The following is a 27,956-nucleotide window of genomic DNA, read 5'->3' as shown; positions in this document are numbered from 1 at the left end:
CACAATCAAGACGGTACGCTACCTTAGAGCCATGGCAGATACATACATAATCAAATGAACAATACCCTTGTCAATGAGAAACCACTTGAAAAGAATGGGGCACTGGACCCTCTGAAGACTCCCATGTACACAAATATGAGCGTGTGTAAGTAGCTTGTAAAATAATGGTGGCCGTTATGAAATCGAGGGCCGGCAACTGAATGCAATTGGTTTATGGGAATGCACTTCCGCTCTCTCACGATTAGAAAGGAAGTAGGTAAGTATGAATGTATGCATGCATGCGCGGCGAGAGCGCCATGGGCACAGCTGATTTGTTAATACATAAACGTATCATACATACATACATGCTTACATACTGGGAGTGTAAATAAGTGGTTTATTTTTCTTGATTTTTTGACGCTGTATGTATGCGTGTTTGAGCATTTATTTCTACTCTATATTCAGCACATTATACTCACATTACGCCACAAAACAGCTGGCTGCTTTATAGCTGGGTCAGCTGTTGGGGTTAGTCGCCTGAAAAAAACTCATTCACAAACTATTGGATACAGCGATGGTGCAAAATAGCAAAGCCACAGTCGGTTGAGAGAGCTCGTTTGATAAAGTCATTTACGTCGTAAGCAAGAGCTCAGCTAACTTAATTAGCAAAAAAAAAAAAACAACATTTAACAACAACAATACAGACAAAGCCAAAAAATAGTTATACAGCATGTAAATTAAAAAAAAAATATTTTTCTATTATTCACGCAAGAGAGAGCATTGATTATAAGCAAATACGACTTAATAACAATAGATAATAATATTACAACAAAAAATTTAATAAAAAATTGTGATAGTGTTAAATTAAATCAAAGAATTGCAGCTACTAAGTAAGTGAAAATTTTAGAAAAAAAATATTTGAAAAATTTGCGCATAAGTTGAACATTGCAAAGTGAAAAAAAAAAAAAAAAAATCAATACTTTGCCGAGGCCAGACAAAAAAGGGCGTTTCAGCTAAGCACAGCACGAGAGCGCTTTTAGACTTGCAGCTTGAAAAAAAAAAAAAAAAACGTCTGAAATAAAAAATACACCAAAAAGTTCAACGTTGTAACAATCGTGACATTTGTACACAGCTTTAAGTGACATTCAGTTGGTTTTAACGTCTTGTGTGCCGTTGTATGTCATATCGTCGTCTCGCCAACAGACAGTTGCACGGTCGGTCGTTTATTCTAATACACTCTGAATGCGTAAGCAAGACAGCCTATACACATAAATGTTGCGTTTTGCCTTTGCAAATTTTTCACGACGTGAAAACTAAGCACAAAAGCTTTAAGGATCAACTTAAGTCGAGGCAAACGCGCTGGTTTTAGGCGACGTTTAAAAAAAAAAGCAACAAAGTGCAACGATTGCTATAAATTGCGGCAGCAGCAATAACAAATTTGCTGCTAGTAAGCAATTATACAATTGAGTGTTTATTTTGAGTGGAAAAAACGAAAAAGAAAAAAATCACTCAAACTAAATCCATAGAAATTTTACTCAATAATCACCACCAGCAGCGCAGTAATTATTCCGGTCATAACGAGTGCTTTGCAAAAGTGATTGCAGGCAGGCAAGTAAGCGTAATTGACGCAGTCGACGTAAACGTCAAACTTAGCGCACGCCAGCAGAACTTAATGTGCCCTAAGACGTTTGCCGAAGTTGCTGCTAAAGCCATAAAGTAGCAGCGTGTAAACGAGGACGGTTAATCATTAAGAAATTCGAAATTTATTTTTTTCTTAATTCAAGCGAGCTGAGCTGGTCAAAGTGTAAAGTGATGTGCGGTAAAAAGGCAAAATAGAGAAATTAAAAAAAAAAAATTTGCAATTGTTACTAGAACTTAATGCATAATTTAATTAAATTTGATTAAGGCTGAGTTAATTTTTGTAAGCTAAAGTAGCAGCAAAAGTAAGACAAAATTACAAAATATAACCAAAAAATATAAAAGTACGCAATGTTTTTTAGTTCACGTGAATAAAGACTGATAACAAAAATACAACAATTATAACAGCTGATCACAGTTAAAATAAGCAAATACAAAAAGTCACTTACAATTTCAAATAAAAAACATTTATTTGAACAAAAAAAAAAATTATTTAAAAAAAAAATTATTTAAAAAAAATTCTTGCAAAAAAGCAAAAAATTAAACGGCTTAACTGCAAAAGGTAAAATTGCTTATGTACATATAAACAAAACAAAGTACGTCTACTAATTAAAAAGAAAACAACAAATACATATATATATTTCTACCTACCTGCATATTAAGGGAAAACACAATTTAAATGGTAAACTTTAAACACTGAAACAACAACAGCAACATATGGATTAACGTTCCTGATAAATTTAACCTTAAACAAAGTAAAAACAAATTAAACCCAAAACACACATACACGCATACCTAAGCGGATTAGTAAAAAAAAAAATATAGCTACATAACATACATACGAGTATATACATAAATACATGCCAACGTCAACTGTATGTGCGTGCGTGTGTTAAACATAATTGCATGTGCGAATAAAAGTTCAGTAGGCAACGAAACATCAGCAGCAGCACAACAAAGCGTTCAGAGAGAACGGATATATAGCAAATGTGATTGAAAAAAAAAAAAAAAAAAAAATCACAATTCATAACAGCAATTTGTGTGTAAACTTAAACATTGGAAAAAAAGATAAAAAGCATTAAGAGAAAAAAAAAATATTTGCATATGAAACACCAGTGCCTGAAGCTATAAAGAAGTGCAAGAAGTGTAAAAGTGTGGAGCCAGCAAAATTTGTTAAAAAAAAAAAACAAAAAACAACAGCAATACAGTTGAGTGCTCGAGATACATAAAGCTAAATAATTAATAACTAAGCTTGCATAAAAATTAAAATCTTGAAGTGAAGAAAAAAAAATCTCAATTGAAAAAAAAAAAAAATTATAAGCAGAAGAAAAAAATTACAAAATTTAGAAAGCAAACCAAATAAGTGCCAAGCAGTGTAAAAGCAAAAAAAAAAAATTCTATTTTTGTGGGTGTTCTAAGTTGCCACAAAAGATATTGCATATACAAAAATAAAAATTACAACAAAAATCCAAGAGCGCACAGTGCAAAATTTTCACATAAATGTGATTAAAAAAAATTGTGCTAGCAACCAATAAAAAGACAACCAGCACACAAAAGGCAACGCCGTGCGTTATATAATTGCTATTGTATAACAACAAAATTCAAGACAACACAAGAAAAAATAAATAAACTTTTGCCAAAATGACAATGGCCGCTTGTTATGCCACCTATGACATGCCCTTGTCGCATAGTGTGTCATCTGCGGCGCTATTAAGCGCACAGCAGCATCATAATCATCAACATCAACTACAACAACATCACCAACACCATCACCACCAACAGCAGCAACACAATAGTCATAGTCATCAACAGCAGCAGCAAGCGCATCATCATCATCAACAACAACAACAACAGCAGCAGCAGCAGCAGCAGCAACAACAAATTTACCAACACACACAGCAACAACAACAACAGTTGCAACATCACACACAATCCACCAGCGTAGTTGTCACAACAACAACAACTAACGCGTCAAATCGCGCCACAACATTGGGTGCAACGGCGGCGGCAGCAACTGCTCGTGCTGGTAATGCCGCTACAGCGATACCTGCCGTCGCCGCCACTAATTCTGTGATTACCAATAATAGCATAGGCAGCGCCAGCATTACGAATAGTCGCGCAACCTGTAACAGCAGTAGAAACAATAGTGCCGCCGCCAACAACAACGCCACACTAACAACTGGCGCAACTGTAGCTTTAATTAATGTCGGTAGTAATGCGGCAACAGCTGCAGCAGCAACAACACAAAAAGACTATTCCATTCCATTGCATGTTGATTGCAGCGTTGAATATGAATTGCCAAATCAACCTAAGCCGCCAGTTGGGCAACGCGTTGAGCCGCTGCTTATGATACATCCCTGCTATTTTCGCAAAATGGAATCGCAAAGGCGCAGTCCTTTTGTTAACAATATGTCGGCAACAGCGCGTAGTAGCGCGGCTTTATTGGTAAGCAGTTTGAATAGTGGCGCTGTGTCCACCGTAATCGCTAGCACAAGCGGCAACGGCACCGGCGCAGCAACGGTAGTCGCAGCAAGCACGTCTGGTGCAACAGCGAATGCGTCTGGTAGTGCACGACGCGCAGTGGTGCGTCAAACTCAGGTAATACAACAGCAGCAACAACAACAAAACCAAACACAACAACATCTGCAGCAGCAGCAACAACAACAACAACAACAACATCATCAAGTAGTTGTGCAATATCAGCAACAATTACAGCATCAGCAGTTGCGACAGTCTTCACAACAGCAGCAGCAAGCGCAGCTGCAACAAGAGCAACAGCAGCAGCAGCAACAACAACAACAACAACAACAGCAGCAGCAATTGCAACAACAGCAAATGTCGCAAATGTCACAGCAAGCGCATTATCCGGTGGTGATAACGCATCATCAGCATAATCAACATCAACAACATGCGCAGCAGCAAGCGGTGCAGCAACAACAAACACAAATTGGTATTGCCTCCGCTGCGCCAGCTTCTGCCAACTCCTCCGCAACCTCCGCAACTGCGGCGTATATTGAGCACGCAAATGCAGTGCGTAGAACAGCTGCACACCAGCGCAACAATCAAAGTCGCAGTAATGCCGCTGCTGTTTTACCACAAACAAATCAAACGCTGCAGCAGCAACAACAACAACAACAACAACAACGTTCAAGCCAAAGTCACAGCCACAGTCAACACAGTCACAGCTCATCTGCCTCAATTGTTGCCGTAGCCGCTGCCGCCGCTGCAGCAGCTGCTGCCGTCACCTCCACACAAAGTCAACAAAAACAGCAGCAGCAACAACAGCAAAATATCCTAAACCAAAATGCCTCACAATGGGATCAGCTAGCAGCATTAGCTGCACGTTCCTCAATAACACCAGCAGCAGCTGCTGCAGCAGCAGCAGCAGCCGTACAAACAAGCCAAATGTTAGCACCACGCAGCACACCTGCCTTATTTGGTGGTGGTGGCGGTAAAAGTTTATCAGCTGTTGGCAAACGTGATGCAATGATATCGGGTGGTGTTTATAGCGGTGCTAGCAACAGCAGCAATAGCAGCAACAACCACAGTCATGCGAGTTCTGCAGCGGCTGCTGCTTTGGCAACACTTCACTCAAATAGCAAAAAACACCACCACCAACAGCAACAAATGCAACAACATCAACAAACACATTGCCTACCCACTGGCGCATTATGGGCAGATGCGAGCAGCGTTTGCTCTGCTGCAGCTGCCACATCATCCACATCATCGGCGCTTATGATCGATCGCAGTCCAATGGCAACAGTTCCTAGCAATTATCAGGCAGGACCTGACACCACACCCACGATAAGCGCACATTATGTGCGCGACGACAAGTTGAGCGGTAAATATCGTCAATACTTGCGTGCACAGCGTATGCATCCATATTTGTCAGCAGCGGCGGTAACAACGAATGTGGCGCCCAATCTGGGACAAACATTTCCACAATACGCCGCAACACCCTCATATCAGCATCTACAGCAAATTTCCTGCTATAATGTATGATCAACGTGAAGCGGGTGAACGCACACACAGCAATAGCAACAGCAAGTGCAGCAGTGTACAGCAGCTGCAGTAGCAGCAGCAGCAGCAACCACAGCGTTAGCCAGCTAATAAAATGCAGCAACTGTAAGTGTTTTAGCGTTTGTAAACTTGAATGCTATATGAAAGTGTAGTGCATAGCGTAAACTAATAACGTGTGTAAACCGTCGGCAGCTTTCTATCTGCGCGCCGGCGGCAATGCATTGCAGCGTAGTTATAGAATGCAAAAGCTTTTTATGTTGTAGGCCAATTTAGCGCGCAAGCATATTGGTATGCAAATGTGTTAGTCTAAAATGCTAGTAGCGATATTTGTTATATAAACAAAGGTACATAAAAAAAAATTAATAATAAATTGCGAGAACAAGCAAAAACAACAACACTCAACAGCATACATATTTCGAATTATAGAACACAAAAATTATATAAAAAATAAAATGCTATGCAAAATTACTGAACGCAAATCGTAAAAGTTAGCAAAAAAAACAATTTAATAAAAATTATGTTAAACGAAAATTGCAAAAATTGTTAAGAATTAATAATGAAATAATAATTAGGTAAAAGTTTTGGATATTACATGCGAAAAGTACATACATACATACATACTTACTATATATGACACTAAATATAAAAAAAAAAAAAAATAATTAAAAATGCGAACATAGCTGCACAGAAAGTAACATTTTTCGATATTCGTAGCAAACAACAAAAAAAGCAACAAACTAAACAAAAAGTTGCCATTAGTTACTTAATTACTTGCATAAACGTCTAAATGTTGTTGTTGTGTACTTATAGTGCGTTACAAGCTGAATACAGTGTTTTCAACCCCCCCAAAAAACGCTTACAATACTTCATATATACAAGCAGTGCATATTTAGAAAGAAATTGTATGAAAAATGCCGTCGGTATTTTGATTTTAATAAATACCGTCGCACAGTGTTTCGTGTAGAACAAGCTAGCTGGACAAAATTATTTTATGAGATTTTCCGTTTCATATGCAGTCATTTATTACAACTACGTAATTTTTTTCAGCCATATGTTCTTTTTTTTTATTTTTTTTTTCCAAAATTTTACTTCATATGCATACATTTGCTTATTTCATATACAGTTACTCGTGTGAATAAGTGACATATATCCAAAAAAAAATTTAAAGGACTTAAGAATATTACTTTATTGCACTTAAATTGAATGGACTACAAATCTCAATACTCTAAAAAATTCTAAAAATTCTGAAAAAAAAATTAAAATTTTTTTTGAAAATTCGTCGAATTTTTCAAACATTTTTAAATATAATTTAGTTTTTGTTATAGATCGTGACAAATTTTCTTATGGGAAATTAGTTAAAAGAAATTTATAAATAAATTTTATTTATAACAACAAAAATTGTTAATAAATTTGCGAAAGCGAAAATTGTAAGAATTGTCCAAAAAGGGATGGCCAGAGCTTCCATCGCAACCCCACTTGCTGATTAAAGTAAACGTCAAGTTTGTAGGTAATAAACTAACAAAAACTTCTTGATTTGCTAAAACTAAACGCTCAACAGTGGTATCTAATACGGGCTGAACTTTAATTTGCGCATGTGTTTCACCCACATCAATTTCATTTGGATAGCATTCTGCCTTAGCTTTTCTTAGACTATAAAATGATGGATAAACCTTGATGCTCCACTTCCGAGTCGTTTTGTACCCATGAGTCGTCGACTTGCTATCTACGTAGTATGCTAAAGCTTCTACATTGCTCAAGCATCGTGCATCTGGCTAACATGTCATCTTTTTGCCAGATATTTGAGTGGTTTCCTGTGATATTTTTATAATGTTAGCAATATTTCTGTTGCCGGACATACGCCTTGATACTTCTGCCGCATAAAGTAACTCTCCAGGACTTCTAGATTGCAAGAGTTCATCCGCTCGAAGCCGTTTGGTTTTTTCACTTTAGCTGCAGTGAAAAAACCAAAGTCCTTCTTTCGTCTTCCGGGGCCGGGGTTACCTGAAAAAGTGGTTGGTTGGTCTAATGGCAACTTTGAATCCACCGTTATTGTAAATGTGAAGTCTGAACCCGAAAGCCACTCCGAGTTTTTATTCAAAAATCGCTCCTTATGTCTTCCAGAAGTGATCCACTTTTGATCCAGCTTCGACGAATATGCCGATATTTGTAAGCTTAAACTTTAAATAAAAAAAATAAAATAAAAATATCTGGTTTCCTTCGTATGTTGAACCCAAATGTCAAAAAACTCCGTTCTTGGTACGGTTATAACTAAACTGCTTTGTGTTGTTGATTTTCCGACAGTGTGAGTAGTTGATGGTTGTTGTGCTGCCATATTAAGTGTCGTTGATCGTTCTGATTTGTTATCAGTTGTGCAGTATTTATATTACATTCAGGTATTGTCGTAGATGCTACCAAATGGGGTTGTTTTGTGTAGCGTTCCTGTGTGGTTATATCTGGATTAGGATTGCTTTGTATGTACCTGCTTTATGCCTTATTGACTGGTGCGGTATGTTGTGGCAGGTTGAAGTCAGTGATCTTCGCCTTTTTGCTTTTGGTATGCTCTTGTTGACCTTGCGCGTTTATTTTTGTGTGTTTTACGGCTACGTGTTTGTTCCCTGTAGCTGGAAATCGGTTTTGCTGTTTGTAGATCAGCTTTAAAGGTTCAAATATCTCGTTAGAGCTGGCACGTACATACATTCTATTTTATATGTAGAGATAACTAAATCTACAAAAAAAAAAAAAATTAAAAATAGATGTGCAAAGAATTCGCAATGGTTTTTTCTTTCGACTATTAGAGAATACTTGCGACTATAACATATGTAAAATTTAGCCCGGATGTCCGCGGATGTATGTAACTTTTTTGTTCCTAAAGTTAAAAATATAGAGAAAAAATACCTTTTCTTCTTAATAACGGAATGTTAAATATATTGAAAATACTCTATTTGCGAAAGAATTACTATTAGAAAATTTTACTTATCTGCGTGCCTAGAATCCATGAAAAAAATTATATAAAAGTGTTCACTTAAAATAAATAGGAAGTTTAATATTCAACAAGAATTTTGCAAATTAATCAATGGTTTTTACGGCCACTCCTGCCTTCTTACTTCAATTACTCAATATATATGAGCAAAAATATCAAAAAAAAAAAAAACACAAATTCCGTTATTTTGTTTGTTTTCTTTCATTTCTCATTACACTTTTCTTGGAATAAGAACTTTGTTTTTGTCCAGCTAGCTTGTTCTACACGAAACACTGTGCGTCGCCAAATACGATTTTTGTTTGTTTGTTAATTTTTTTAGTTCATTAGTGCGGGTTCTAACCAGTGTTCCGGCTTGGAAATTTGAATAAAAATTAGAGCGATTAAGAATATAAAGAAATGTTAGGTTGCGGTTCCCATATATATATATATATTTTTTTTTTAAACAAAGCTGCTACTTTTCTGATATAGAGCAAGTTAGCGACAAAAAACACTTCTACATTAAGTGAGTTCAGAATTTTGGTGTTGACATGGTGGAATAACCAGGTGAAGTAAGTCGTCAATTGTCTCGCTCTAAATTCTTCTTTGTTCTGTCATTCGGCTATCTGAAATATTTTCACCAATGTTGTCCCCGAAAAAGTGTTTTTTTTTTCTTCTATTTTTCAGAAGCAAAATATTGTGGTTTTAGTACTTTTTTTCACATAAACCAGTAGGTGAATATCGATGCACCTTTACTGGATTTAATTACAGAGATTCGCCATATGGGTAACTATTACGTTTATACTATTGATTTTTCCATTACATATGTATTAGGGCGGGTCGATTTAAAAATCGCTCATTGCTCTGTGAAAAGCATTGCTCTGGGTCGAACTTTTGGGTAGGGGCAATTTCAATTCTACCTGTGGTGTCTTGTGGTGGCTTAAAAAAAACAAAACAAGCAATTTTACGATCTGCAATTGTGTCACAGTGATACCTTCATTTTTTAAAACGGTTGAATAAAAAACCCACACAACTATGTTTACGACATGCAAATGCATCACAGTGATGCCTTCGTTTTATAAGGGGGTTGTAAAAACGCTAATTTCTAATAATTTTTTTTAATTTCTTTTCTAGTACTAAGTTAAATTCATTTTTTCATTTACATATGTTCTGACTAAATAAATTTCTAAAGAGAAAAATAAACTCAAAAAAGAAAAAAACATAGGCATTTCAAAGTGGGATTTTTCAAAATTTGCAAGTTCGACCCAAAGGGGGGGGGGGACATCAGAATTCGTTTTAGAGGTATGGTTCCTTCGGCAAAGTTTCTTATTTTGATCCCTAGAATATGATTTTTGCAGAGCAATGGGCAATTTTTTTGTCTCCCCACAAATCGACCCGTCCTAATATGTATGTTTAATTTGTTCACAAAAAAAAAAAAAAAATGTAAACAGTTCGTTGTTAAAACAAACTATTTGCATTCAATTCATATCCAACAAAGATTTTCGCCTGTGCAGCGCTACTGTAGACTTTCGAGAAATGTTTTTGTCAATCATTCATCAAGAACACCAAAACTGTCGTGTTACGCCTTATTTTTGTAAAAACTTCGCTAAAACAATGGATTTCTTAATATAGTTACAAAAAATTTTAACTCACTGTTGTTGTTTTGCCTAAAAATCAGGCCGCTGAGATAAGTGGAATGTTTCAGTTATGGATTGTAATTTAGAATATATGAATCCGGCTCGATCGGATCAGCATCTTCTGGTTCTAGGCCGACTGCCGCGACGCTATTATATCCCCTGACATTATTAATTGTAATTCGCTTAAGTTTCTGTGTGAAAATGCTATTAAGATCAATTCCAAGTGTGACTTTAAAACTTTTCATCAAAAACCGAAATCCATTTGAATGCACAAAGTTACTACAGTTCAACTAAATAATGGATAACACCTCTCCCTTTTATGTCCGGTTTTTCGATGAAAGCTTCAACTGTAGTTGAAGTTGAGGTCAGTTTACTTGAGACGCATTATTGAATTTTACTGCTCATCACAGTTTTTTTTATTTTTATGCGATGCCAAAAGTAATATAAGCTCGCACTGGTCCTGTGTATCCCATTTTGCATTGCTGTTAGGTGGCACTGATATGCTGAAAAACAGTTTCTGTAATGGCTTTCGTAGCAAGGTATTTATTTTTCTACTCCTATTTTTCCAAAGCGGGTAAAAATTTTACACTCATCTGACCATTGAAAATACAACCCTAGCATTTCAGATAGCGTACATCTTCTGCCTTTTTTATTTACTTCAACTGATGATTCCACCGTGGGTGTTGAAAACGTTGCTATAGCAAATGAGGAATCGTGAACAACTTTTTTTCGTTTTAAAATTTTTCTCTGCATTTTTTATTTTGTTTTGACAGTTGTTAATTTGCTATTCAAAATTGAAAAAATAAACTACGGTTTTTGATGTTGCGTATTTGCCATGACATAGCGAATGCCTATCCGTGTATTTTGTTAGTGTATTGTAAAATGCTAGACCATTTGCACAAAATCCTGAACTCTCTTATTGTGACAAATTGTTATCTTTCATGTATATTACTCTTAACTGGTGAAAAAAGTGAACGAATATTCATCTTCTTTTCATAGCTTCTCTGGCAATTTCGTTCAAATTATCCAAAAATTTAGCCTAACGCTCCTCCTCGGATTTAAATCAGCAGACATAGTTTTTGTTGTTGTTGTTGCACTTACAATCGCGAAAATAACCTTCGTGACTATTAGGCGCGCGCGACTGCTGCGTGAACGAGGTTTTTGATACCTCGAAACTTTGAACCTTTGGATTTAAGTCGCCTCTTAAGACAATCATGTGTTACCGCTCATATATTTTAAGCCCCTTAATTCGCTGGGATCCCAGCAAACACAACCTCTAACTTAAAATTGCGGAATACACTTCTCTTTAAATAAAGCACAACTGACCGGCTTCGTGGTTACAATCGAATGACTCTTTTATTTCTCTTTGTTTCACACTCCAAAATGGTTGACATGAGTGCTTACAAGTTACCAGTATGTTCTAAGTTTAATCGAACAGTGATGCCAGATAGTCTGACTTATTGCACCTACAAACATATTTTCCACTACAAACTTTAAGCAAGTTTTGTCGTCAAGTTAGGTATCTCACGTAGCGTAAACTCGACTAGTGAAAAATCTTAAAAATCTAGCCTACGAATCGACTCTAAAGCTTAGTGCACAAGTTTCGATTTAATTCAGATTAGAATCAAAAATCGCTCGGATTTCGACTTGTGAATTAAAATATTACCGAATTGCAAATCAGGTCGTAATGTTCTTTCGACCTAAACGTCCTCTATTATATATTTTACTACAGTGCTGCTTGTTGCTACTTTGAGTTTGGATTCATATTAGGTACATCCTATTCCATTGCGTAGAGATAAATTGTAGTTCAATACAAGTTTAAAAAGTGAACCAACTATTTTATGAGAAACTTTGTTATCACAAAAGATCAAGTTTTTATTTTCGTCAAAGTTGTCTCCTACAATCATTGTGCCGCATCCTAAGTGATATATCGAAAGTATAGGCGATAAGATAACAAATATAACAAGATAACAAATATACACGCTCACATCATGTTTTAAGTTGCTACCGTGGTCTCATCTTGTGTCCCTTTTTCTCACCCTCTGAAAGTAGACAACACAATGCCTACGGTACTGCAGCCTGAAGACGGCATTCTATTTAGCCATGATTAATCGATAAAAGTAGATCTAAGTCTACTGTACATGTAAGGCAGTTATATTTTTCACCTCAAACATAAGCTGAACTTCTTCAGCGGATGCCTATAATGCTGAGAGCACTAATTAAAGCGATTTTATTAATACGAAACAGTTATAAGATCTTGCAGAAAACTGATTAAAGCAATGAAAGATCTTCAAGATTGCGTGCAAGAAGTGAAATCATTTTTAGATAACAGTCGAAACAATAATGCCAACATAAAAAATAAACCGCGATACACAATAAGCCCTTTCCAAGTCTTTGTTTTTAACAGATTGGTTAAAGGAGCTAGATAAATAAGGTCTTGGTAGAGCGTTTGTGGAACGCGAAGCAAATTGCTTAGAGATTTTAGTTTGCTAAATCCCAGGCCTGAAACGAATACGATTAAATAACTTACGAGGTAGTTGCACTTCTTCTACAACACCGTCAGATTAGACTTTTGAGATTGAAAAAAATGCATCATTTCTATATTGGAAACAGGGCAATTTATAAAACTTTATAAAAACGAAGAACTTGCGGAAAAGTTTGATTGAAAAGTTACTGTGAAAACAAAAACTGTAAATCGGTAGCGACCGCTGCTACAATTTTTGCATATTACAAGAGCTTAAGTAGTTTTAGGGCCAGATTTTGTTTGAAGCCGTGATACTTTGTATCGCAGTCACATTTGCCGCTATAAAATATTAAATATTTCACAAAGTCAATCAACTTTACTGGCCTACAATGCCAAATGCCAATGCTCCTATTTGATAAGAATTTTGGTTCACTCAAAAAAAAAAAAAAAAAATTGACTGCCTGCGTCGTGTTGAGTTTGCTTATCTTAAAGTTTGAATTGTTGACTTGTTTTGTCAGATCTTGAGGAAACTTCATTTAGCAACGTTGCTTTCAACGTGGCTTGTTATTTTTTTTCTTTTAATTTATAAATTTATTTTTTTTTAACGCAAAATATCCGCACGACCTAAAATAACGTAAATATTCATTAAATTTCGATATAGAAATTTTATGGCTCCCCAGCCATAAAAATCAAATATTTGCCGAATCGAATTACTCAACATTCCAGTCCGTCGATTTTTTTTTTTGTTGTGTGCGAAGGCTGGTGTGTGTGTGTGTACATACTTAAAATCAACTCACGCGTGACTTTTTAAATTTTATATATGTATGTACATATATATATTTTTTGGCAATAGCTTTCTTTGCAAGTAAATATAAAAAGCACTTTTATCAGCTGAAATCAATAGCATTCGATGCACTAAACTTTCGTCTTTCATTGTTGTTGAAAAGTATTTAAGTGATTAGTTTGTGCTAGGAAAAAAATTATAAAAATTCATGAAAAAATTAATTCTAAACTGAATTTATAATGGCATATTCCAATGAGGCCTAGCGACAGCGCGTAGGCTTCTAATGTCTCATAACAACTTCAGTTTGACTTCATTTGGCTCTCAACAACAAACAAAACGATTTGGGTAGAATAACTAGGGAAAACTATTACACCATTTGTTAAACTGCGTAAGCTTTGCCATGGCACACACTCCAAGCAAACTGTACAATCTTAGATTGACTTTCATTCAATGCTAGCTGGCCCACTGTTCTCTCTACTTAGCTGTGGTAAAGCACCTAAACTACAGCGCCATGAGGGTCCTTAAAGGCAAGACTCCACATGTAGCGCAGAAATGAAGGTGAAGGTGAAGTCACACCTGAAAGGAGACTAATAGAGTTGAAGCTTCATGTATTGACTTTAATTTCTTCTTGTAAAGGCATTAACGTTGTTTAGCTCAGTAGTTTTAAATGTTAAAGAACACCAATTTCGATACTAATGTGTCGGTGATTGAGTGTTGATGGAAACATTTATTTTTTATATAATTTTTAGAGCGTAGTTCGGTGTTGTTTTAATATACGTCGCCATCGTTTAGCTCCGTTTGCAAAATTTCTTGAATACCCTTGCACCAGAACCTTCTTGCCTTTTGAATTTCTGTATCACATACGAATATCAGCTTATAAAATAGAGTTTTTAGGTGAAGAAAAAAAGTTCAAAATGACTTCGCATACAGCGCCGTCTGAATTAGCTAAAATAGTATATAATATTTTTTTCCAATTTTGTTTTCTCTCAATGTTATATGCAAATCCCTAGAGAAACCTTGTAAATGTTGCTAGTGTGCGGTCATACAATATTCTAAGCCACTGTTTTGTATAAAGTAGCGATAATGAAAATAGCAGTGGATATTTTTATAAAATTTCATATATTAAATAATATTTTTTTTATTTAAGATAATTTAAGAACAAACTGCCATGCATATTTTAACTAAAACCATGCAAACCAGCATTAAAGACGTTTTAAAAAAAATTCCAAAAATTTCAGATTTTTTGTATGGAGTTGTCGAAACCGACTACAAAAAATTTTTCGAATTCGAAAATTCAAAACTCGAAATTTTTATTTAAAATTTTCTGTATTTTTTTGAGTATACAGTTCTGTAGTCCAAATAATTTTAGTATAACAAGGTACAAGTTATATGCATCTCTAACTTCTGATTAAAACTGATTGCGCTATAAAATTGAACTAAAAGGTGTGTTTCGAAAATATTTGAACTTTTCGAATTTCAAAAATAAAAAATTATGTAAAAGAAAAATTTTTAGAACTGAATGCTCAAAAAATTCGGTAGACTAAAAATAAAAATTTCGAGTTTCGAATTTTCAAATTCGAAAAAGTTTTTGGGGTAGTTTTGCATATTTTCGAAAACGTTTCTTATTGGGCTACAAAACTGCGTACCTAAAAAAATTCAAAAAACTTAAATAAAAATACGAAATTTTCGTAAAATTTTATGAATTTTAAAATTTTTTCGAAAAATTTTTGAATTTGATTTGCCTGTTTGAGTTACGAAATTCATGGAAGTTTTTTCAAATTATCGAAAATTCAAAACTCGAAATTTTTATTAAAAATTATCTGTATTTTTTTTTTTTTTTTTTGAATATGCAGTTCTGTAGTCCACATAATTTTAGTATAACAAGGTACAAGTTATAAGTCTCTCTAACTTCTGATTAAAACTGATTGCGCTATAATATTGAACTCAAAGGTTTGTTTGATATTAAACACTGGAATATGCTTTAATTTCTACATAGAGTTGAGTCTTTTTTAAAAATTTTTCGAAAGCTCGTCTGTTTATATATTTCAAAGATCATGTTTCAAAAAGTGTGAGCTTGTTTTTAATTAACTGAGCCTATTTAATGTGTTACAATTCGTATAGAAATCAAGTTTTCACTCAAACATTAAATCAAATTAGCTCTGAAATCGCCAATTCGAATAACGACATACATATGTGAACAAGAGACTTCGCGTACTAGTTGGATTTATAATTTATCACAATTTAAATAAATAGTTTGGCATTTTATATTTATAAGTTGGGTAAAGAATGGTTTCCGTTACGAATCGTAATACACGATACAGGCCCAGAACTAGAAATAAATAATTTTAAATTCTTAAAATTAAACATTTTTTTAAACTGTTTCGAAAATATTTGAACTTTTCAAATTTCCAAAATTAAAAATTATGTAAAAGAAAAATTTTTAAAACTGAATGCTCAAAAAATTCGGTAAACTAAAAATTAAAATTTCGAGTTTCGAATTTTCAAATTCGAAAAAGTTTTTGGGGTAGTTTTGCATATTTTCGAAAACGTTTTTTATTGGGCTACAAAACTGCGTACCTCAAAAAATTCAAAAAACTTAAATAAATAATTCGAAATTTTCGTAAAATGTTATGGAATTTTAAAATTTTTTCGAAAACATTTTTGAATTTGATTTGCCTGTTTGAGTTACGAAATTCATGGAAGTTTTTTCAAATTATCGAAAATAGAAAAAGTAGAATTTAAATGACGAAATTTGATAAAAATTTACCCTGATTTTGTGCGCTGCTTTACACCACTATATACATACATATGTATATATGTCCATAAAAAAATTTAAAATTATAAGCTTGTTAGTTTGTTCTTCGAATAGCTATCACATATATACATATATACATACCAATGTACATACTTGCTTGTCAGCCTACCACGTTCTTAATGCCTTCCGTTGCCTTAATGAGCAGTCGTCGTGTCAAAATTACACTGTTTGCTCATTGGCGCGTTTAAGTAATTTTTTTTTATAGCTTTATTTGTCTTGTTTATTTGTTTTTTTTTTTCTCGCTTAAATTCAATGAGACATACATGCATAACCACATTTGGGTCAGCAACACTGAAATCATAAATTTAAATTAATTATATAATTTACTATATTTTATTTATTTATTTTTTTTCATTATTATTAACTGACAACGGCTCATGTACGTTTGTATGTATGCATATATGTATGTACGTACATATGTAGCCACATTCATACTAAGAAAAGTTCATCATTTCGTTGCTCTGCTGTTCAATCGTCTTCTAATTTAGACTCGTTTCATTTTGTGGAAATTTTTATTTTTTATTTTTCTAATTAAAAAATTTAGTGCCCAAGTTTAGTTTTGAATCAATAAAAACGAAAATTAATTCTCCTCAAAATAATTAAATTTTAATTTAATTATAAAAGCAGATCTGGTTTTGTAGCATTGTATGTCATTACACAAGCACACACACACATACACAAATGTGTTTTAAATTTATTCGTTTTGTGTGCTCATTGGCTTTAAAGATAATGAAGCATTCATTAACTTGCAAATACGTGATGGTTTAACTATGAATAAGCTCATGAGACTTTGTGTGTGGTTTGGACATCGTGATTCAAGAGTTATACATAATTAAAAAATTGTATGCATATGTGGACGGTTTTTTCTTTGAGATCAAACATAATAAAAAAAGGCAGATAATATATAAAGTATGCTTACATACTTCAGTAAAAAATATATATAAAAAAAAGATATTAAAATCAAAGCTAGTATTTCGCCAGTGCATGAGTTTCATATGCACGCGTTTGCGTACGAAAAGTCACATACAAGCATAACCAATGATAAAAATCTTATATATCAAAATATTATTCTTTGTCAATAGCACAATCTGCACAAAGTACATTTGTGGCGAGATAAATGTAACAAGAATTATGCTACTTAGCATGAGGCAGCATTATTTGCCAAGAATAAGCTAAAATAGCGTACATTTGCTGGCGAAAAGCGCTTTTAACTCAATTTTACACGACCTTGATGGTAAATGCTTCTTAAGCGCAGAAAATTGGCAAAAATTATTTGAGTGCACCATTGCGTATACGCAACATTTTTACTTGCTCATAACAAAAAAGGGTTAATTTTTACATTTAATTGCTATTTGTCATAACTTGAGGCGAGAAGACGAACGGGCACAGACGATGGAGACCTAGTTTCCTTTCGTTCCAAGTCGCTACCTCGCTAACCATTCAGTTAAAAGCATTTATTAAGAAGCAAATTATATATAATAAAACGAGTATATTTTTTTTGTGTGATCCAATACTCAAATATTGGATTTGGCTGTTGTAAAAAGGTTTCGAAGCTTAGATTTGTCACTTTTTTTTTGGAATTTATCTTCAGAAAATTATAACATTTATCAAAGTATGTTGTAATAGCCTTTTATGGCCAAAATACTTGCTCAGTGCAAGTCAACAAAGCTTCACTGTTACGACCCAACGTTTTGATAAGCAACTAAACTTCATCAGTGGTAAAGCTGAAATTTATTAAAGTATTTTTTTTTATCTTCAACTGCACTTTGATCAACTTCTTCGCACCTAAGATGTGGAGACTGATATTCTTGGTTTCGCCATATTTTCGAATTGCATGGTAATGCTCCTACAGAGATTCTTCTTAACCTTCGTAACTTCCATGGGTTAAATTTAAGCCTTTATAGAAAAAGAAAACGGTTTTCTCAGAAAACTTTGCGGTTGCTAATTTTTATATGAAAACCCGGCGATAAAAAGTGTATTTGTTTTAAAAGCGAATAAAAGCGAATCCTATTAACGTATCCGCAAAAGTGCGGTAGAAATAAAATAGCAAAAGAGCAGGACTTATAATTTTTTCCACAAAACATGATTCATCGATTTATGCATTAAAATATTGACTTCTCGTTTTTTTTCTATAAGAAGCATACATACCGGATTCGGAACGATATCAGAATCACTTCCGGACTATTTTAGTTATCATTTCGGGAAAACTGTTTCGGGACTATGTAGGCACAGTTGAAGCAATATTTGGGGTACACTTCGGGAGTAATTTTGGAATCATTTCAAACTATTTCGGGACCAATTCGGAACAATTTCGCGCAGTTACAGGATAATAAAATGATCCCAAAATAGTTTTCAATTGGTCAAGAAATATTCTCAAATGATTCTGGTTATTTTTAATCAGTTTGCAGTACCTTGTGACCTCAAAGAATTTTCAATGTCTCTTTAACTAAACCAGAGCCCAATTTTGTTACAATATTCGCTGTCCAAGAGCTCCATTTACTGTTTTAGCCTTTTCTAGTTTGATATTTTCAAAACAAAATTTGTTATATGTGACCCAGTCTATGAAAAGGTGGCTTATGACTCAAAAAAGAAATTGCTAGAAACAGCAGTATATGAACAGTCACGCCCAAAAGGCAAAGCACAAACTAGTTTCTGACCGATATTTTGGCTCCATTGCCATCGAAAAAAATGCTATCAAAAAAATCTGAGGCTTCACCAGCCACCAAAGTGCCATCGAAGGAACCAAAGGCTTCATCGTCTTTCATTTATGCTCTTCTTTCTCTACTTTTTTAGTATACTTCTAAGCAAGTTAGGACTTTCCAGTTATCACCAAGTGAAAGAGCGTCTCAAAAACTATCGAAACTAGAAAAAAGTCATAGACCGGGTCATATATAACAAAAAGATGTTAAATTCACAATCGAAAAAATTTAAAACAAATTTAAAGTTAAAAAAATCAAAAAATATCAACTTTTATTGCTTGTAACATTTAACTGACCACCACTTTAGGCGCACCCAATTACACCAGAAAGCATATAGAACGGAAACATGCTAACATACATATAATATGAATCAGGCTACTTCTATTACAACAACAACAACTATTAACTTTCAGTTATAAGCTTCTTAAATCGTTGCGGGCAGAGGATAAAGTAGTTAAGAGTAAATTAAAATGTTAGAAATATGACTGAAGATGGGAGTATAGAACGAATTGAGCCAAATGAAGATTAATGCAAACTACATACATACATACATGCATACATATGTAGTACTGCGCATGTGTACGTTTAAAGCAGTATATATATAATGCACTGCCCGACGACTGTCAATGGTCGGACGATTGGTTTCTGTTTTTATTTGATAGGAAATGCCCCAGCCACGTAAGCCAGGAAACAGATGGCTAATGAAAGGCAGGGAAATTTCATAAAAAAGTTAATTAACTTGGAAATAGCTAATATTTAATCTATTTTAACTGAAAGCATTTAGCGCGAAAGCGGCAAGTCATAGTGAACTAACAAAATATTTGCTAGAACTAGAATATCATAAATGAACAAAGGTACACACAGGAAGAGCTGAAACACGTAAATAAATATGAGCATTATAGGGAATAGCGTGCTATAAGTTGGTAAATAAATTTTATTTAAACAAGTTGCTTACAGTGTCAGACTTGGAAAATGGGACGGAATTTGTTTATAAACCAGTTTTACAATTGTTTTTTTTTTTCTACTGCACACACAAATGCAGCTTTGAAGTAAGTTTATATAACAAAATCCTAAAATTTTGAAACAAAATTTTTAAATTTCAAAATTTTTAAAAACTTTTTTTGTTTCATTTTAATCCATAATTTTCGGTGCGATGTTTTTAGTGCTTAGATATTAGTATTTGTATATTAAAATAAAAAAAAATTTTTTTTTTCAAAATTGAAGTTTATAAATTTTCCTAAAAAAGAAATCACCAATCATCAAAATCAATTTGAGAGTTTTTTGTGTGAAAAGCATGAGTATGCATTTCAAAGGAACACAAACCAAAAAACGAAAAAATGTGAGAATGCAGTTTTGAAGCAACTTCACATAACATAATTCAAACACTTTTGCAACAAATTTTAAAAATTCAACAATATTTATGACAAGTTTTTACTGTGACGTTTTTTTGCTGCAAGATATTAGTATTTTTATATAAAAATTTCATTAAAAATTTACAAATTTTTTTGAAAAACCTTTATTTATTAAATTAAAACAAATGTCAACAATTTTTTCTAAAAGTAAAATTCTTTTTGCAGTATATAATTTCATAAATTTTCAAAAAAAAGGATTTATGTTAAAAAACTAACATTATTGACCACTAAAAAAAATGGACTCTGATTTATGGAATCAGCTTTATAGTTCATCAGATTGAATTAATAGAAGCTCAAATAGTTTTAGAAAAAAATTAAAAATAATTTTTTAATGTTTTTAAAAATTTTAATTTTATATTCATGCTTTGATATGAAAATCTGATACGTTTAAAAAAATTAGTAGGTTCCTCCAAGATATAAAGACAAAATTTTACAAATTTACTTATTTGTATATTTTATAAAAATGCTTGAAATCTAAAAAAAAAAAACAATTTTGAAATTCCAAAAAAAAAGAAAATGTGGTTCCATTTTGGCACGTGAGTCACTGTACATTGTGTGTTCAAATGTGAGTCAGAGTAAATGGTTCGCGTGCACTTTTGTTTGTTTAAGACTTTCTACCCTTACAAAAGAAGGTTGCGCTCAAGAAACACCTTTGTATACAAGCAAATGTATTGCAACAACAATAGACACGTTACGCTTATTATAGAATTTAAACTTTTCATAAGAAAAATAGACATGCCTACATACGTACAGAAGTACTACATACGAGTATAATTAACTCACAGCATGGTGCAGTGTAGTTATTGTTGTTAACTTATATCATACACAAAAAAAAGAAGTCTACAGATAAAAAAAAAAGGAAATTAAAGTACTATAAAAATAAAAAAGAACGCATTGCTTTTCAGTCAATTTTATTTTATTTTTTGGCCCTGAGTGTAAATATTTAAATGGAATTGAATTAAAAAAAATTTGTTTTTGTTCACATTAAATTGTTTGTTATCTTTCCTTGTGTGCATAAAATTTCTTGTTTCATACATTTTCAACAGCTTTTCATATTTTAAGCAATAAAAAAAATCATAAATTAAAACTTGAATACTGACAAAATATATTACCTAGTACTTAAATATAAACACAAAAGATATAATAAAATGCAAGACAAGGCTTCGCGTGATTAACAACAATTTCAATATTTAGCATACAAACCAAAAAAGCAATGGCTGCCTAATAAATATGTGTACTGTGGTTCAACATACAGCTACAATGGCATTTACTATTAAAAAAAACATACATCATATATTAATTTGCCAGCGTGATTACAGTTCAATCCATATGTACATTATAATCAAGTGATAAAAATATTTAATTTTTTTTAATTTTAAAAAAAATTCAGAACTTAAAATTATTTTTTTAATTATAGTTTTGCTTCTATTTTTTTCTCAAATAACTTTTAGCATGTCCAATTTTTTCATTTCCCCAATTCTTATTAAAATCTGAAAATGTCACAAAATTATTTTATGAGATTCAAGCGTTTGATAAGCGCACTGCAAAGCAATATAGCTTAAAATCTTTCGCAATCCAATTGTCAACCTCACCTACGCGAGGGGAATCCTGTTACAAATATGAATGTATCATAAACATGTTTAGCAGACGAGGCTCTGGCGACGCCAATTTCCTCATGAAACTAGGGTGAGGGGTAGGATGGCTTAGAGGGTTTAATGTGGTCATATAAATCGTTCCCGAGATGGTCGGGCTATTACCTTAATGGTGCTTTCTTACCAGAACATACGGGATATATATTTGGCAAACGATCATCAACATTGATGACACTCCCCAGAACCTTCGGGGCGTGTCTTTGTCCTTAATACAACAACAAAAACTACAACAAAATTTATATAATTTTGTTTACCTCAAAGTATTTCAAGAAAATGTCTCAGTTCAAAATTAGTTCAAACAATTTTTGCAAAAAGTGAAAAAGTTTTTTGAGATTTCCCAAAATCTTTAAAAGTTAAATTTTGCAACTGTTACCACTTTAAAATATGCTCCCTTTTGAAACTGAAATAGGCTTTTCCAAAGCTTTTTATTTCTCAGAATCTTATTAAAATCAGAAAACTTCATAAAAATATTTTATACAAAATTTCAACAAGTTTTTTAAATGACAAAAACACCAGCTCAAGAAAATTAAAAAAAAAAATTAAGAGAAAGTAATCAAAAATCTTTAAATAAATTCTAATTTACATTTTTCAGATTAATTGAGCTGAAAGGTCTGTTTTATATAAAACACTGGAATATGCTTTTATTTCTTTATTCTCAATATTTCGACTTAGAGTTTTTAAAATTTTTTCCGAAAGCTCGTCTGTTTATATGTTTCATATATTCAAGTTTTAACTCAAATATTAAATCAAACTAGTTCTAAAATCGTGCGTCCGAATAACGACATATGTGAACTATAGACTTCGCGTAATAGTTGGATTTATAATTTATCATAATTTTTATAAATAGTTTGTCAGTTTCATATTTATAAAGAATGGATTCCAATACGTATCATAACACACGATACAGGCCAGAATAAAAAAATTAAATTTCTAAAAGTAAAAAAAAAATCTTAAACTGTTTCAAAAAAATTTAACTTTCGAATTTGAAAAACCAAACAATTTGTAAACGAAAATTTTAAAAAATTTTTAAAATAATTTTCTGGCGTTTTTTTTTTAATGTTCGAAAAAATAACGTGGGTGGAATATTTTCAAGAACTTCAGTTCTTATATATAATAAAAAATATATTTCTAAAGTTTTTTCTCTTCCGCAAATTTCATTGACAATACGTTTATTATAAAAGCTACGCTGATTTGTTAAATTCAAACTCGCTATCGCGCAACATGGATTTGTTTCAACTGAAGGCTCTCAGGACAGTTAATGCATGGGAGTGAAAATAGGTAAAAAGTTAATATGCAGTGCCACGTTTGCATGTACATTTGTACGTAATTGATATGTAATTAAGTAAAAAATATAATTACAGCCATATGCTTTTTTCGAAGCCATTATATAAATTAGGGGCGTAGGGCATATTTCATGCATTTTTAAACGGCATATGGCCGATGTTTTATAGTTAGAAAACAACATTATGACTACAATAAAGTGATAAAAATAGCCAAATACAAACATACAAACAACAGTATCGAATATGCTAGTAATTTGCGTGACAAGTTTCATTTTTACATTTACACTTATACCAATATGTAGGCGTACTTTTTGGAATTGCGATTATATGAAGTGTAAAAAAATTTTGTAAAACGATTTAAGTTTGAAATTGTATTTATCAACAACGTTATGTTTTTGAATATAAATTTTTTTAATAAGTGATTTTATTTGTTTTTGTTTTGCAATTAGTGATTTTTACGATAACTTTTTTGGGCATATTTAAAAATTTGTATATAAAATTAGTTTTATTTATAACATTTTTTTTTGTCAATTACTTTTGGATTCGTTTTTCCTATAGCTTGAAATTCACACCGAAACTAAAATTTTTTGAAATGCGCTGTATTTATTCACCTTAATAAGACATACGGGTCATATCTCAAACATTTATTTAAAAAGACAAGTTTGAGAAACGGAATATTTGCAATCTTTGCAGTGATGGTAGTGCTGCATGAAAATAGTTTTCAATTTGAATTGCAACTTTGTTTAAAATGGTAAACGCCAAAATATATATTCCCAGTTAAATTTTTATTAATGGCTCATATTTGGCTCGTAGCAGTTTGAAGCGCAAAATTAACCATAATAAAATGAAACTTGCAAGAATCGTCTTAAATTTAAAATACGTACTGAATTACATTATATGATATGTATGTACATTAATCTAACTAGCTTGAACTTCTACAATAGCAACAACAAACTGCAAATAAAACAAAATTTATGCAAATAAATTAGAGAACTAGAACTGAATAACTTATGAGCATAAAATAGCGACTATATAAATGCATGCAAAAATAAATTACATAAAAAGTATATAAATACGTACATATTATGTACATTCATAAATATATACAAAAATATATGTATGTAATAAATAGAAACTAATTATTAAAAATACTAAGAAATTCTTGAAAAATTGCTGCTTGAGCTACTATAAAGTTCTCACAAAAAAAAAAAAAAAATACCTGTAGATAACCAATGCGAGTACATAACGAATTGCATATATATATATGCATGTATGTACATTTAAATATGCCTACGTACATGTATACATACATGTGTATGTATGTACTAAAATTTTGTTTTATACAAAATATATATATATTATAACAAAATTACAAAACATGTTTGAACACATTTTTCTTGAAGACTTAATAAACACTCACACATTTACACACGATTACATAAAAACATATATACGCTTATATAAGCAATTAAATAAAAAATTAGTGCATATAAATAAAACAAATAGAACTGAATCGTATGCAGTTGCTAAAGTTTAAATAAATAAATACATATGTATGCATATCGTTTTGCATGAATGCATAAAATTTAGAAAATAATGCAAAGGCATGTCAAAGAAAATAATAAAAATGTGCATATAACGTACAAAAACTTACAAAAAAGCAACAACAACATTTCGATTTGCTCTTTGCTTGAATAGCGTTGTTTTGAACCACGTATTGAATGCGTTGGCAGCACTGGATACCAAAAGCTCACTTGGTCTGTTCTTTTGTTGCACACCGAGCAACCAAGGTTTGCTTTTGTTTTGTAAAATTTTTGTTAGATTTCAATTTTTCGCAAAAAAATTTATGAAAGCGCTCTTATGTATTGTTAGTTATTTTTATTTCATTTTTTTTTCACTTCACGTCATAACTTCTCAAGAGCTCTTAAACAAAAAAAAAACACATTTCGGGTGCTCGCAATCGCCTTATGATGATCAAGTAAACAAAACAATATAAATGCTACAGGGTGAACTTATTAAACCACAAATACTTTTCAACAGCGTTTTGTTCATAAAGCTGCAGTAATTTTGGTCTATTGAGTATCTAAATATTTACAAAGATTGCCTAACGTTTTCTATCTAGAATAACAAATCTGAAATTTGGTGGCTTACGTCAATTTGGCAGTTATGATAATGCGATTAGTAAAAAGAGAAGAGTATCTTTGTCAGCTAATAAATGTGCGCAATCATTTGCTAGTATTTATTACATTTGAATTCGCTTCTGTTAATCTTGAATTTGAACTTGCATTAGTTTTTTACATAGTTAAAAAAAAAGATTTATCGGGCGCCCGCAATGGCCTTATGGTAGTCAAATTAACAGAAAGATGTAAGTACTGCATGGTGAACTCATTCCATGACTAATATTTTAGCACCTGTTTGTTAATTTATTCTTCGGGCAGAGAAATGATTTAGTCTTTGTAGTAAATATTTAAAATTAATATTGATTATCTATCGATTTTCATCAAAAACGGGTATTCGGAACTTTTTTTGCACATACAAATTTGGCTGCTAGAACTCAAAATGTATGTATATGAACAATGACATTTAGTAAAAAAGAGGATAACATAATTTTATGCCAGGTATTGTTACTCTTATTTATTATTTTATTTGCCTTTGTTTACTTTAAATTGAACTTGCTTTAGTTTTTTATGCATGATACCTGTTCAAAATACAAGTAGAGGGCCGACAAAAATACGCATTTCGGGCACCCGCAATTGCACTTTGGTGATCAAATTAACAAATCAAAGTAAACTATACATGTATGTACTAGCCGCTCATTAGTTTCTTTCATTTATGATATTGATTATGGTGTAATTTCTTTTATAAATTCGGGAAATAAATGGGCAGCACTAAATTTGTCGATTTTGCAGCACTAACTTAGTTGAGTGATCGCAATTTTGAGAAATAGTTGGGCGCTCTGAATTACCTAATTAATCTAAATTGCATTAGGTATCTTAAAAACAACAACTATAACCTAGTTGTTGTTTTCTCTTTACAGAATTTTAAGCGAAGCGAGCAGCGCTCAACCGAGCAGAAAAAAGCAGAAAAAAGGCAAATCGAAAAGCGCTTATAATGTATACATAGAAAAAGTCACACATACACATACACACGAAAATATACAAACACGTATAGTTTCATATATATATATTTAAATGTGATAGTAGTTTTATATTAATTATATATTTAAATATGTAAATTAATTAATTAATGAAACGAACATGTAAAATTCTGTTTTGCTATTAATAATTTTTAATTATTATGTGTTTCTCTTTTTTAATTTCTAAATTGTACTGTGAACATTAATTATTATAAAATTGTGTACAATAATAATAATAAAAAAAATATTACAATTACTATTATTCTTATGAAATGTATATGAGTATTGTGTAAAAAAAATACAAAAAAACTTAAAAACATAAACGCTGTAAGTATGTAAACTTTATGTTGCGAAATTCTGATACACGTACATACACACATACATACATACAAACAAGCTTATTTAAATGTAGATAAACGCATAAAAGGCGAAACCACTGTGTAAAATTGAACTCAAAAAAAAAAAAAAAAAACAACAAAATATGTATATACGCATACATTTATAAACTATGTAGATATGTAATATGTAGCAAAGTAAAAATTTAGATACAAAAACGAATGATAAATGCATCAAAAGAGCGACAAAAAAACCGAAGAAAAATAATAATGAAAAATAAATAAATACCTACAATTACAAAGAAAAAGAAAATAAAACTAAACAATTTGTAGCATATTTATTTAATAATAATAATTACAATGATACAAGGAAATATTAGCTATTATATAATCAATCACAGACAAAAGCCGAATAAGCGTTAATAGCAAACTACCATATATAGTACATACTTACATACATACATAGAAACATACAAACATAGATACATATAAACATAATTTATTAAAGCAGGAAATTGGAAAGAAGAAAGAAAAATAATTCAAAAGCAAAATCCACAAATACCTACAACAATAACAGCAAACAGATAAAACTGAAATAATAATAGTAAACAGATTCAGAAAGAAAAGAAAAAAGAAAAAAAAAAATAACAAAAATAAAAATATTATAATTGAATTGACCAAAATTAAATGAATGTCTTTTGATTTGAATGGCTTAGCATGGAATTTTTCTTTACAGCAAAAGACAATATCATAAGATTTTGTTTCTTATCCAAAAAAGGTTTGTATTGTTTTTACTCTGAAAGGTAAATACTAACAGCGCTACCAAAACTGCAGCGCATCGCACTAGTTCCGAACTAGCGCAGAACTATAGCATAAAGAGACGTTATTGGTGCTAACTCTGTCCGCTCGCAGTGCTTGCAACGGAACTTTTAACATTGTAATGTTCAACAAAATATCAATTGCCACTCAAAGACTTAAAAATGTATCAGCTTACTGTCTAGCTTTGCATCCGTTTGGAGGCCCCAGTTTGGAGGTAGTCATTAGTCGCAGTAGTGCGAAACTGCCTCTTTGCGGCACTGTCTCCCATTTTTTGTTTTCAAACGAACAAATTGTCATCCATACAGCTGCCCTTGTTGCGGGTGGGCG

The 27,956-nt window shown here is 32.2% G+C and overlaps 1 protein-coding gene across 1 annotated transcript; it reads left to right on the top strand.

The window, feature by feature from the left end:
* Window positions 1–525: 525 nt before the first annotated feature.
* corto (centrosomal and chromosomal factor corto) lies at window positions 526–27,498 on the top strand. The gene is made up of 2 exons (XM_067787791.1): window positions 526–869; window positions 1,980–27,498. The coding sequence occupies exon 2, from the start codon at window positions 3,259–3,261 to the stop codon at window positions 5,617–5,619; it is 2,361 nt and encodes a 786-aa protein (XP_067643892.1). The 5' UTR covers window positions 526–869; window positions 1,980–3,258; the 3' UTR covers window positions 5,620–27,498.
* The last annotated feature ends 458 nt before the right edge of the window (window positions 27,499–27,956 follow it).

Source organism: Eurosta solidaginis, chromosome 1 (assembly GCF_040869045.1).
Source record: "Eurosta solidaginis isolate ZX-2024a chromosome 1, ASM4086904v1, whole genome shotgun sequence".
Taxonomy (NCBI): domain Eukaryota; kingdom Metazoa; phylum Arthropoda; class Insecta; order Diptera; family Tephritidae; genus Eurosta; species Eurosta solidaginis.
The sequence above is the reverse complement of the archived record's forward strand: the minus strand, read 5'-3'. Positions and strand labels throughout refer to the sequence as shown.